The sequence below is a fragment of the Crinia signifera genome, chromosome 4 (genome assembly GCF_055691185.1).
Source record: "Crinia signifera chromosome 4, ASM5569118v1, whole genome shotgun sequence".
Lineage (NCBI taxonomy): Eukaryota > Metazoa > Chordata > Amphibia > Anura > Myobatrachidae > Crinia > Crinia signifera.
Window position 1 is genome coordinate 237,422,442 of NC_139220.1, and position 14,902 is coordinate 237,437,343.

At 43.0% G+C, this 14,902-nt stretch overlaps 1 protein-coding gene across 1 annotated transcript in view; it reads right to left on the reverse strand.

The window, feature by feature from the left end:
- Positions 1-14,902, reverse strand: part of IQGAP1 (IQ motif containing GTPase activating protein 1) — a 133,751-nt gene that overhangs the window by 93,538 nt on the left and 25,311 nt on the right. The window contains exon 2 of the mRNA XM_083184038.1: positions 10,165-10,264. Within this exon, the coding sequence (XP_083040164.1) occupies positions 10,165-10,264 (100 nt within the window). The remainder of the gene's footprint in view (positions 1-10,164; positions 10,265-14,902) is intronic.

Sequence of the window (14,902 nt, forward strand, 5' to 3'; positions counted from 1 at the left end):
GGGATCCAAATACTCGGATCTGGGGTTTTGGTGTAAAAGTGGTATTACAAAAGTATCTTTTACAACATAAATCCTGGTACAGGTTGAGTATCCCGTATCCAAAATGCTCGGGACCAGGAGAATTTTGGATAACGGATTATTCCGTATTTCGGAATATTTTAATATTTCAATTATGTATTTTGAAGTGTCTTGCATGTATGCTGTATAAACACATAAAATACACACAAATATATTTTATTACCACATAAAATACACACAAATATATTTTATTTGTTCAAAAAACAAGGTTTCAAAACATGAAACAAAATTTGTGTACTATCTCAGATATTGAAATTGAATGCCAAGCAATCATTGTCTTGCACATATATAGTGCCAGTTACATATCATGTCACCAGTAGTGCTGTTACAAATGTCCCCAGTGAGTTTTTAGCAAAAAAATATTTTTTTTCCACTTTCTGGAATGTATGGTTTTCGGAATAATTCGGATAACGGATACTCGGATACGGGATACTCAACCTGTACTTGTGTAGTTTCACGGCAGCAGTTACGTAGTTAGCATAGCGTCCCTGTCAGAATCAGCGTAGTGTTCCCGCGGGCAGTGTGGTCAGCGTCCCTGTCCGAATCAGTAGCTTAAGCTGCCGCCGTGAAACTACACAAGTAGTCAGTCCGCCGTCCCTGTTAGTATCAGCTTCGTGTTCCCACACGTTCGCGGGCAGCCGGAGCTTACATAGTTAGCGTAGCCAGTCTGCGCTTATTACATTATGTGGGAACCATTGACCATATTAACCTGCCTGTCATGACAGGTGTGAATGTGTTCCTGAAACACCCCCACTATCCACGGCAGAGCGAAGCGTGGCGAGCGCAGAGGTGATGCGCTACACGTCCTCCCGACCTTTTCATACCCCCACTATCCACGTTGGCGTGGAGTTGATATTATAAAGTGTGCCGAGCGCAACGAGCCATGCGAGGGGACGTGGATTACTTCACATGAATTCTGTGTCCCCTCGCGGGGCTCGCCACAATTTTTAAAATCAACTCCAAGCCAACGTGGGTAGTGGGGGTATGAAAAGGTCGGGAGGACGTGTAACGCGTCCGCTAGCCACGCTTCAGGCTGGCGTGGATAGAGGGGTTTTAAATGGAGGCATTTGCCAGTATGTAAAAATGGAGCACTGGCAAATGTCTCCTTTATTGTGCATGAGATGCACTTGCGTCCGCACCCACTCTTTGTGCAGGAGACGCACGCGCTAAAGAACCCCTAACCCTGTCTGCAGGGTTGCTGTACCCTGCCGCAATAGTTACTCAGACGCGTCTCAGACAGATGGAGCGCCTCTCCGCCAGCACCCGCATGATCCCCTCTCCGCCAGAGAGGGGATCATGCGGGTGCCGGCGCTGTGTGAGAGGCGCTCACTAGGCTTGCCAGGGATGCCGGGAACAGAGATGCAGTTCCCGGCAACAGTACAGTAGTTGTGTAGTTTCACGGTGGCAGCCTAAGCTACGTTATCAGTGCTACGTTAACGGCGGCAGCCATTGGGCTACGTTAATAACGTAGCTTCAAAACATAGCATAAGCTGCCACCGTGAAGCTACACAAGTACCTAAATCCCTCACTAACTGCAATCCAGGGGTGCAGGAATAGCCTATTTTGGGTTGTCCAGACTTCCAGAGGAATCCCAGCTATTACTTGCTATCGTGTTACATCCCTGGGTGCTGGTTAATGGTAAAAATGGAGGAACGCCACAGCGTTTATCCCTCTCATGTCAAAACTTTCAGCTGTGAGCCGGAGAGGTCTATATCAGGCATGTCCAACCTGCGGCCCTCCAGATGTGCTAAAACTACACATCCCAGCATGCATTGCCATCATTCTAGCATTCCCTAATAGCCAAATTGTGGCAAGGCATGCTGGGATGTGTAGTTTTAGCACATCTGGAGGGCCGCAGGTTGGACAAGCCTGGTCTATATGGTTATTAAAATGATGTCTAGTTTCTTGAGCCACACCAAGAACTGCATTCGTGAATCATTCACTTCCTATTTGTGGTGAAAACCAACACATAAGCAGAGCATGACATACAGTAAATATAAAGCTTCAAAATAGAAATATTTGAATAACATCAAAAGAATTGTTTAGAATAAAAAAAATAAAAAAAGATGCCATTACAACATTTTGAAACTAGTATTAAATTAATATTAATGGCATTTTTATATTAAGAACCATGGTTTCCAAATAAATTGAAGGGCTGCAATCACAATATTATTAGAGCGGGCAAAGAAAAAATGGCTGCCTCTACGGTTTGTGCCAATAAACCGGACACTGTTAAGTATAAAACAAATATCAAAACTATCAAACAAGGATTACTTACATATAATACTAAGGGGGACTCCAGTAAGCCCGGACGCAAGCAACCATTTTGGATTTTTTTTTTCTTCATAAGCTTCAGCGGGTTGAATAAAGGGTACTTGTGAAGTTTCACGGCGGCAGCCTAAGCTACGTTATCAGCACAGGCTGCCGACGTGAAAGTACACAAGTAACTACCGTACTGTTGCCGGGAAATGCATCATTGTCCCCAGTGTCCCTGACAAGCCTAGTCAGTACCTCTCTCACACCGCCAGCATGATCCCCTCTCTTTGGCGGAGAGGGGATCATGCTGGCGCTGGCAGAGAGGCGCGCCATCTGTTTGACACACAGGAGCGTCTCAGACGCTCCAGCAATGAGACGCTCCTGTGTCTGAGTAGCTATTGCGGCAGGGTACAGCAACCCTGCACACAGGGTTAGGGGTTCAGTAGCGCCTTTTCAAACCCCCACTATCCACAGCAGCCCGAAGCGTGGCGAGCCCCGTGAGGGTACGTGTTACGTGAAGCGTGGCGAGGGGACACGTTACACATCCTCCCGACCTTTTCATACCCCCACTATCCACGTCGGCGTGAAGTTGATTTTATATAGTGTGGCGAGCGCAGCGAGCCCCATGAGGTGACGCGGATTACCTTACATGTAATCCGCGCGCTCACCACGCTTTGGGCTCGGTGGCTCGCCACACTATACAAAATCAACTCCACACCGACGTGGATAGTGGGGTTATGAAAAGGTCAGGAGGATGCGTAACGTGTCCCCTCGCCACGCTTCGGGCTGCTGTGGATAGTGGGGGTTTGAAAAGTCGCTACAGAACCACTAACCCTGTCGGCAGGGTTGCTATACCCTGCCGCAATAGCTACTCAGATGCAGGAGCGCCTCATTGCTGGAGCGTCTGAGACGCTCCTGTGTGTCAAACAGATGGAGCCCCTCTCCGCCGGTGCCAGCATGATCCCCTCTCCGCCAAAGAGGGGATCATGCTGGCGCCGGCGGTGTGAGAGAGACGCTGACTAGGCTTGTCAGGGAAGCCGGAGACAGAGATTTAGTTCCCGGCAACAGTACGGTAGTTACTTGTGTACTTTCATGGCGGCAGCCTACGCTGATAACGTAGCTTATAACGTATCCAGATAATGCTGGATCTGACAGGGACGCTTAAGCGGCCGCGGGAACACTATGTTACTTTTGACTGACTACGCTAACTACGCTGGCCGGGGGAACACTACGCTGATTCTGACAGGAACGCTACGCTGACGGCGTAACTGCCGCCGTGAAACTACACAAGTACCGAATAAAGTCCCTGATAACTCAGGGGATAACAGGTGCTGCAACCACATTTACGCAAGAATCAAAGTTTTCACAATTTATTATTTTTTTTTGGTAACTTTGTATTTTAAATTAATAAAATAAATATTGGTGATAATCAGGGCAGGTCAGTGTTCTAAGCTACATAATTTAGCCAAAATATGTACATCTATCTCAGTACCAAGCCCCCATTAAGTAAATAAATTAAAACTATAACATATTTAATTAACAAAGCCAAGACATTTCTGCTTTCATTATTTATATTTAGCTGTTTTAAGGTTGATGTCAAAAGAATTCTTTGCCTCCCATTTGCATATGTCCTGTTCTGAAACTATTTTTTTTTTTAAGCTAGTCCCACCCAGTTCACCCACTTCCTTCTTTGTAACAGTCATGTTTTAATAAGATACTTTATTTTTTTGTCTCTAGAACGGTTTTCCCAACACTGAATTGCAGCAATAAACCACAGAAAACCCTTTCAGCTGTTATATCACTGTAGAGGCAACCTGTCTTCTCGTGTTTTCTTGCAGAAATGGGTCTTAATCCGCATGTAGTCACAAAGCGGCTATAGTAGAACAACCCAAAATATATTGATGTTTACTACTGCGCACACATCTGAGCCGTGATGTGCAGCAAATTAATTGAATGGCGGATACATTCATGTTACAGTTCTTGATATAAACACAATTAACATTAGCTAGGGAGTAGCACAAAATGTAAATATATATATATATATATATATATATATATATGTCGACGGGAGTTGCGGCACTCAGATTTAAGAAATAATCACGCTGTACAAGCAAGTTTGATCAACGTTTCAATCTATTATGATTTTCGTCAGGATAAACTACATTACTTTGATGGCACCAGGGACATTTATTCCTAAAGAGCAGAGTGCCGGTTTCTCCTGTGGAAATATATATATATATATATATATATATATATATATATAATTATTATTATTATTATTATTATTATTATTATTATTAAGTAATTTTGGCCAGATCACGTATCCCATTATAAACTGTGAACTGAAGGGTTTGGTTCAGTTTTTCACAAAAACTGCTCCAAAAGCCCTATAGTACATTCAGGTGAAACTAAAATAATGTGAAAACACCCTTTTTTCCATTATTTTAGTGAAAATATTAGTAAATGGGCCCCTAAGCAACAATTAACAGTAACAGGCAGAGAGCAGCAGCAGCAGCTGGAGGAGGTGAGTCACGTCCTGTCCGTCTCTCCTTGCCCCTGCATCACAATACTTACACTTCCTCTTATGAGGCTTCATATGAGCTCATGAACAGAAAATAACACTCGTGCTTTCATCATCTTCTGCACCTGCTCCAGAGAGTATGACGTCCTGGAAGAGACTGGTGCAGATAAGCGAGGGCATGCTGGAGGTGGTTCCGGTTGGTATGTCGACATAAGAAATAGTCTACACATGAAGGTCAATTTCAGATTTTCACTTTTTTTTTTTTTTCTCAGATAACTGGTTTCTAAATTTACAATCCAAGTGAACTACAAGTGAGAATAGTAAATTCTGCCAAGCCAAGCGAGGCACTAAGCCCAAAGCATGCTGAGCAAAGTGGGCCATGCGAGGGTACGCGTTACACTAACTGGGAGTCCTTGTCAACATATACATCCCAAAAAAAACCTTTAACCTTCACCCAATATTGGTCAATTTAATGGCTGATAATCCACACCCGCTACTGCGGAGTTAGAAGCCCATAGGCAGAGATGGTGTTAATGTAAAATGTATACTGCTCCTATTTAGGATACTTTTTAATTTCTTTAATAAAATATATCATTAAAATTTGTGCCTGGTTTAAATCAGGTATATGGATCATTGGGTCGAGCCTATCTAGGTTAACATGCATTGGGTTGACTACTGAACGTTGACAGGGCTTAGATCCGCAGGGTGGGAAGGTCAACACAAGCAGTAGGTTGACAATGGGAAGGTCGACATGAGGCTTTTTCAGGTTTATTTTGTCCCAAAAGTCAAAATAGTCGACATGAACACCATCAGCGAGAATGCTTTCCGGCACACTATTATATTCTCCAACCACGCCATAGTGTATTGTAGTGTATGAAATATGGCTAAAAAACCTGGAAAAATGCATGTCGATTATTTGACCGTCAGCCTTCCCATTTTCAACATAATGCTTGTGTCGGCCTTCCAACAATGTCGACCTTTAGTGGTTGACACAATACATGTTGACCTAAATAGGGTCGACCTAGTATCTGTTTAATCATCATATATTTTCACCAAGAGTCAACATGTTGAGATGTGAAATGTCAACTACTCAGAAAGGCGACATGACGGTTAGACACTGAGAAGGAGCGTTAGGGATAAGGAAATAATAAGGATAAGAACATTGGAGCATGAGGTGACTCCACCAGAAGCCACAGTCACACGACCACAAAAAAAGTAATGCAGCTGTAGCCGTCAGGTGCAGGTAAGTGACCGCTGGGCCACCAGGGACAAAATGTTAACCCTTTGCAGTCCAAAAAATATTTTTGTCACTCAAACAGTCTGGTTTAAATTAATTGAATGTTGAACGATGTTAATGTCCTTATTTTAAAGTGGCTCACCATTGGATCTGCTACTAGCACTAGGGCTGTTGAGCCTGACTAGATGTTGGACCTAAAAGGGTTAACCTGCTTAACATGCTGAAAGGTCATCAGTGTTCACATGATTAATATAGACATAGTCAATGTTGACAGATCATACCACAACCACTTGAACGTGCCCTCTAACAGACTTATAAATATGAGTTTCAGCAAGTCAGATTGACTAAGGCCCCTATTCTGAATGACACGCTCCCCTGCGTGCACTCCAAGGGGAGTGATTTTTACATTCGCATAGCAAGTTATGCGCACGTGCAGCCACTGTGTGCAAGCAGCCATGGCGAAGCGAATAGATTATTCACCGGGCGTTCGCGGGCCAGGGGATTCACAAATGGGAACGCTGGGCGTTCTCATGGCAATTCCCTGGTGACGTGGGTGCAGGGGGGGCGGGCAGCTGACGTTAGCAGATGTCAGCTGCCCGCCAGCTCACCGCACAGTGTGGCCGCAGATCTGAGACACCACAGAGGTGTCTCAGATCTGCTAGCTGTGCGGGAGATTGTGGCATGCTGGAGCGGCGTATGGTGGACTCGTAAGGCTGCAAAATTCGCAGCCTTGTGAGTCAACCAGAATAACCTCCAAGAGAGGCAGAGAAAGTTAGGATTATTGCTCAGTAACATGGCTGTATAGCATGCACAAGCCATGTTCTTTTTTCACCAAACAGAACGCAGCACAGAAATTATTAATGTTCCAGTCACAAAAGTTACATGTAAAAAATTAGTTAGGGATAAAAATATGTCACCATGATGGATTCTTATCTGCAATATGTGCTTTTGTCAGCTGACACACAACCATAGTAATTAAATTATAGGGTTTCCCACTTTCCAAACTAAGTCTCAGCATACTGTAAAGTAACATTGTAATATCCTCACAAGGTATCAAAAGCTATGCAAAAATGACAGGCACAGTAAAAGGCTATTTTGTATTCCATTCCGAGAAGATATGCAAACAAGTGGGGGGGATGTAATAGGATGAGAGATTCAGAAAGTGAGAGATTTGGTAAGAAATCTCCAGGTTTTTTAAAGTGGCAATCATTTACACTGCAAACCCAGTGTGATTTTGATGATTGCTTACCAAATATCTCTCACTTTCTGAATCTATTATCCTTTTAAATTTCACCCAAGGAGTATTAACAAAGCACAGATAAGTAAATAAAATGGTTCCAGACAATACATACAGATTATATATAAAGCCATATGCACTATATAAATTGACAGCATATTATATTTTTAGGTTGTCATTTACAGCCCAATATCTAAATTGACTATGTATTTAACCCTTTGAGTGTCAAAGTTGCTGTGAGAGATCCTCCAAATATCTGCAAAAAAAAAAAAAAAAGTTGTCGCTCACAGCATCTGTTCTTTATTCGGATGCAATACTTTACTAAACTTCAGTTAATTTACTTGAGCTGTATATGTACTTATTTATACCAAAATAATAGACGCTGTGAGCTACATTTTTAGTGAATATATTGAGGATCTCTCACAGCACTCAGAGGGTTAAGGCCTGAGATGACGGTCTTTACTTAATTGATTTGTTTTAATATTTACTAAACTGATTTAATTTAGTTTTGTGTAATAAAAAAAGTTTCTAATATACATATTTGGTTTTCTGCTAGGAACTATGGGGCAGATGTATGAACTAGCATTAAGTGCATTTCTGCACTTAACTGGGGGGGAGATTACGTTTTTGCAGATGTATTATCAGCGCACCTAACGTGCACTAGGGACAGCCCACCGAGCAACATTTGGCGGGGCTGTCCCCTGCAATCCCCCCAGTAATTAGTGGCCAGGGCAATGTATTAACAGCTGCCTAGCCGTTAAATCTCAAGCTCAGGGCTTGCGTTGCCTTATCCCCACTGCACACAAGATCTCACGATAAAAGCGAGATTTCGTGCATGCCCAGACAGCTGGCCATGGGGGTGAGAAGAAATGCGCATGCGCGGGTCTGCCTGGGGTGCAGATAAGGAGAGCCATTAACACTGGGCACAACGGCTCTCCTTATCAGCAGGGGTGGTTAATACATTCGCCCATAACGGGTGCCCATTTCTCCTCGTTATGCAGGAGAAGCGTGACCCGTTATTTCTAAAACATTATGGACCCATTCATACATCTGCCCCACTATCTAAGCCCTCTCAAAGCAAAAGCTTCCAAAGCTAGTCCACTACCTTCTGTGTTTGAGCATGTGTGAGAAAGAGATGTAGCTTCACGCTCTGCCTGCAGATGGCAGTGTTTCGTTGAGTCACGGACAGGATAGATAGATGATAGATATATAGATAGATAGATAGATAGATAGATAGGAGAATATTTACCAAAATAGATGTGGTAGTCTTTGTTTGCAATACAAACATTAGCCTTAAGTATGTATATACGATCAGATGAAGACATTTTGGATCACTAAAGATGCACAGACACGGTGCAATAATATGAGCGATAAACATTTTAGCCCTTATGAATGATACCGCTCATTTTATCTCACTGTGTATCGTGAAGATCAATAGAGTAAAGGATGTACAAGATAAGAGAACGATCAACAGAAATGAAGTTAGCACAGAGAACCAAAAGGAATGGAAAAGAAGACAGTCACTTTATTTGGCTTTACCTTTGACCCGGAAGGACTTTCCTACCATACTTTATAAGGGAGAACTGCATTACTTCTGTCATACAGCCCTGAGGAAGCGCCATAGCAAGATACACATTGACACATGACAAATGTAGGGAGAACCAGCAAGGGAGAGTGGAACTGATGTATAAAGCAGGTGTATTAAGCCTGGAGAAGATATAAAGTGGAAATAAGGTGAAAGGAGATAAAGCACCAGCCAATAAACTGTGTTTGAAAATTACAGTTGGGAGTTGATTGGCTGGTGCTTTATCTCCAGTTATTTCTTCTCAAGGCTTACGATGCCCATACACAGTGTGATGGCACGATGAGATGCGCGCTCCTGCGGGCATCTCATCGCACAGTATAAAAAGTATGTGCTGCACATACTTTTTATACTGCCCTCGGATCGCGTTGCACGCAAATCGCATGCAATGCGCATGTGTTGCGATGCAATCCAGCCCATAACGGGTGCGATCATCACACCGTGTATGGGCACCTTTAATACATCTGCCCCAGTGTGAGAAGATCTGCCTCTGAGGTGCAGAGCCAGGAGATTCTGGACCCTCCAAGTCCTGAAGAGCTACATGCTCCTAAAATCACACCTTTCTGGTAATGGCTCCTCTTTATTTTAGCTTTTAAATATTTGGAAAATGTGTAGGCAAATCGATATGACAAATGTACACTATGTTGCACCATTGATTCTTAATATTTCATATGGTTTTCATGTGAACGTAAGTAACCAATTATAAGGTAATCAAAAGGGTAAGAATTTCCCCTTATATCCTAAAAGTATAGCACCAAATTTTCGTTTAAACTTTTTTTATTTAATTTAGCCCAGAGATCCAGTAGGGCAGGCCAAGGATGGAGAAATTATCCTAACCTTGAGAACTGCTGGATGGATTTTGGTGCAGTATTCACCATTTTATAGCGCATTTATCCGGGAAGGTTTAGTTGTACAATAAATTAAACTTTGACAAAAGGCAGATGAGCAATGACAATTCTAGTAAGAGAGGAATGGTAGGGTCTATGGTGCACACAATGGCCGAGATTGGTCCTGCAGTAGCCGTGCTCTCATAGAAAGCTTCAGAAAACATAACCGCTCATCCTGCCACCAGACCTTAAATGATCCTCCTTAACCTGCTTCCATGAGTCATCATTAATGATGACATCTCTCACTTTCTGAATCTCTCATACTATTAAATTTCACCCCATGTCTGTATAGAGTACTTTTCTGTTCCATCACCTAACCTGGATGAAAAGATGCAGGAAATCTGGGATTAAAATGTAGTACTTTACCTCTTTGCTTCCTCCAAATGACACAAGTATTCATACGCCACATTTTGACGCCTCCTTTCATCCATCTCCTCTGCTGTAAGCCTTTCATCATCCAGCACAGCTGTAGAAAGAGAATTGCAGGAGTTACACCTATGTGATTAAGCCTTTGCACATTGTGGCAGAGTATATTAAAATAAAAGTAGAACTGTTCTACCATACAAATTTAGTACATTGGTACCCTTTAGTATCCTTTTTGGTCAAACCCCCCCCCCCCCAAAAAAAAAAATTTGAACATGGAGCCAAACATCTTTTGAAGGACCTTACATATTCCTGTAAGCCAAATCATGTAACTAGCAGCCACAAGGCACTAGTGCACCTACTCTATACATTGCATTAAGCCCTTCAATGACTAAGAGACACTGACACCGATTACTTACAGAACAGCTTAAGTTAAATGACAAAATGTATCCCACAGTACAATGTACATAATAAATATGACTACAGAACTGGAATTTAACTCGGTTTTAAGAAAATATTGAATAGCAGCACTGAGTTTCACCTCATTTTCCATGAATGCTCACAAAATACCACTTTCACATCGCAAATGGCGGGTCACACCCAGAATTTGGCCATGGGTCCATCCCAGGAGCGACCCAGCATTTGTGATGTTTAGCACCCATGGCGACCTGACAATAATCCGGATCTCCAAAGTTAGAAGGGGAGCGGGTGGCGAGTCATTGCAGGGGTTGCTGGTCTAGGGTGATTTCGAAAGGCCCTACATCGACCTGGTGTATGTGGGGTATAAGATATTCTATCCTGCAGAGAGAAACTTTATTCTTTGCATTTCTGCAGGAGCACCAGCTTTGCTATTTATTGCCTTACCCATGGTATCTTACACTTTAATTTGATGAGAAGGGACATCATAATTTATTTGTGGTCACTAGTGAGTGCACTCAAAATAAATGCATCTATAGCAATTCTCTATCCCTTCACCACTAATTTCTAACATTACAATGGGTTTTGACCACAATTCTATATTAAATCAGACAGCAGTGAATTTAGTTCACCACTGGTTTGCAAAGACACCCAACCGCTATCTACATATTGTATAAACTGTGCAGTCCGTGATCCAGGATCCTTTACAGAGTTCCCATTAGGTTGAAGTACTGCATGACATAGACAGTAACCCATTCTCGGCAATGATAGGCTGCTGGAAATGAAGCAGGGGATGCTGCTGGTAAGTAATGTTGTCAATATTGATAGAATATTAAGAAGTATCACAGTGAAACTCAAGGAACACTGCAGCTGGCAAATAGTAATTTTAGTAAAGGGAGCCCCTGCACAGCACTGATATCACTTATATGACAGGACTCAATGGGAATGTAAGCGTAAACCTGTCAATGAGCACAAATGTAAACATGTGTCAACACCAAAAAAAAAAAAAAAAAGCTGAAAAACGCGAATAGGGTGTCTGTTTAAAATGCTTCAAAGTAAGAATGCTTCCGAAAATAGAAGAAGTGGTAATAGTTTATTTTTATCGGGTGTGGTATAGGTGCCAGACAGTTGGGATCCCAACAGTCATTAGCCCAATGTCAGGATCCATTCCCGACTGCCCAGACTCAGAGCGGGGGGGAGGGGTAACGAAGCCCCTTGCGGGCTCGCTGTGGACACAGTTGCGAGCTATGCTCGCCACCTAGCGGGGGAGGGGTAACGAAGCCCCTTGCGGGCTCGCTGCGGACACAGTGGCGAGCTATGCTCACCACCTATTCTAGGTCTATGAACCCCCACAAGGGAGAATAGCCGGTGGCAGTCGGGACCCCGAGTGTCGGGGGTTTAAAAGTCGGGATCCCGACCTCGGGCTAATGACTGATGGGATCCTGACTGTCAGGACCCCATCCGGCACCCATTTTTATCAATTAAACCAATTAACAAAATGCTAATTAAATGAAATGATGAGCAATCTAAATCAAATCAGTATAGGGGGGGGGGGGGGGTTATTGAAATCCATTCGCATCCCCAGTGCATACCGTTTGTGCAGACGCAGGATGCGTGCAGTCTGTTCGCCGGGTGCACACACCCAGGACAGCGGGCGGTGGGGGGGGGGGGATGTGGAGAGGGGTGCCGGACAGACACATTAGCAAATGGGAACGCCCATCATTTTATAGGCTCTGCTAATGAGGCCATGACATGGGGGTTGGGCAGCTGACATCAACAGATGTCAGCTGCCCGCCCATTTCCCTCCCAGTGTGCACGCATATGTAAGTGACTTGAAAGTCACTTTTACATGTGTGCACCTTCCACATCTTTCAATGGTCGGCGACCATCGAAAGATGTGGGTGTTCCACGCAGCATGCAAATGGATGTTTATATTAAACATCCATTTGCAGCCTGTGCGTGGGAACACATGCTGAAAGGGAGGGGCGGGTGGCCCAGCATTCGCCGGTTGGGGTTCTGTGGACTCGCAAAGCTGAGAATTCGCAGCCTTGCAAATCAGCCAGAATAACCCCCATTGGTGTGACCACTCTTTGCCTTCAAAACAGCATCAAACATTGTAAGTACACATGCACAAAAGTCAGGGATTTTGTTATGTACTTGTACTTGTAATCATACTAAAAAGGTGATGATGCCCACGGTTGCCTGAAAATGCTGGCATATATAGAACTAAATATATATAGCGCATGATAACGTATTTTAAATATTTCTTTATGCAGAAGTACATGCAACTCTAAAATAAAACAGGTAAATACATAATTTTTGCTAATGTATTTTACATCTTTGTTTCGGATACCTACAAATCCAACTGTAGATTAGCCTGATTATCCTTTTGACTATGGAATTTTGTTTTAATACATATATTGCACATATCTATTCATCCACATCAGTCCCAGTGGAGATATGGCCTAACTTCTCTACAACACATACACTAGAGCAGCAGTTCTCAAACTGTAGGTTATGACCCCAAAGTGGGTCCTGACCTTCTCAGCATGGGGTCGCGACTCCATGATGCTGATGACTTTTCTAATCTCAGTCAGTGATTCAAGTAGTCTGAAAAATCTGCTGGATTGTCTGTTACTTTAGACCAGGCATGTCCAACGTTGGCCCTCCAGATGTTTTGAAACTACACATCCCAGCATGCTTTGCCACAGTTTTGCTATTAGAGAATGCTAAAACTATTTGCAAAGCATGCTGGGATGTTTAGTTTCAAAACATCTGGAGGGCCAACGTTGGACATGCCTGCTTTAGACGGTACTTGTGTATTTTGGCGGCGCCCATCGCATCGCATACCATAAGGCATACGATGGTATGTGATGCAACGCGATACCGCGCAATATTGTACAATGCCATACAATTTTAAAATTGTATGACATTGTATATGGCATACAATGCCATACAATGTGATGCCATGCGATGAAACATTGTATAAGCACCCTAATGGGTGCTTACAATGTTAAATGCACCCCACGCCACCCCACCCACTATAAACGTGAACCCGAAGCGTGGCGAGCACAGCGGTACGTGTCCTCTGACCTTTTCATACCCCCACTATCCACGTCGGCGTGGAGTTGTGAATAGAAAGTGTGGCGAGCGCAGCGAGCCACCGAGCCAACTAAATATATATCTGATCGACGCCATTCAGATACACACCTTTACAGTCCAGGTGTACGCACCTTTCCAGTCGAGGTTTTAAAAATATCCATTACTCATCACATATGGTCAAGTCAAAGCTGAATGAAGTACTAACTAATTTACCTATGCCCAAGAATGGATATACTTAGAACCTGGACTGTTGTACTGTAGTACCTTGAGGTTCAAGTTTAGAAACTTCTACCATAGCCATGTAATTACATCTATAAAGTAGATTGATCTAGACTTATTATAGCTATATTTGGTTTAAAATTAGTGTTCACTTTATATCAATCTGTTTATTTTAGGCTATTTACTTTAATGCTGGACTAATGCTGTGTACACACTGTGCGTTTTGACTATTATGGTCAAAAATCACACTGCACCCGACCCAGATGCACGGCATCGGAATCGAAAGTAGAAATAGACAGTGGGCGGTATTCAATGAGCCTGATTCGCCATGTTTTTATGGCGATTTTGTGCTGTAAGGCGAATTTCTGACTAAAACGGTGAATCACCCTATTCAATGACCACATGGCGAATACATTTCAAGGTTTTTTTCGCCATGATTCACCGAGTAGCAATCGCTATCTTTTTATGGTGAAGTGGAAGGTGAACTTTTAAAATAAAGTGTTTTGTGTTTTACAATTGGTGTACAAAATGTGCAATATGGTCACAGAATTTGGGGCCTGATTCAGGTTCACTCGCAAAGCACAATTGGTTTTCTAATTGACATAACCATGTACACTGCAGGTGGGGCAGATGTAACATGTGCAGAGAGAGTTAGATTTCGGTGAATTATTTTGTTTCTGTGCTGGGTAAATACTGACTGCTTTATTTTTACACTGCAATATAGATATTAGTTTGAAGTACAAACCTCACCCAAATCTAACTCTCTTTGCATAGGTTACATCTGCCCCACCTCCAGTACACATGGTTTTGTCCATAAGCAAACCAAAATGTGCTTTGCGAGTGAACCTGAATCACACCCTTGATGCTTTATTCCTCAACCAAAGAAAATCCATTGAGTGGGGGGCACGTGCTTTTCCCCTTTAGGTTGTAAATTGAAGCTGCTCTCTTGCTAATTTTATTTGCCCTAAACTCAGTTGATAGAATTCATTCTATCACTTTCGGG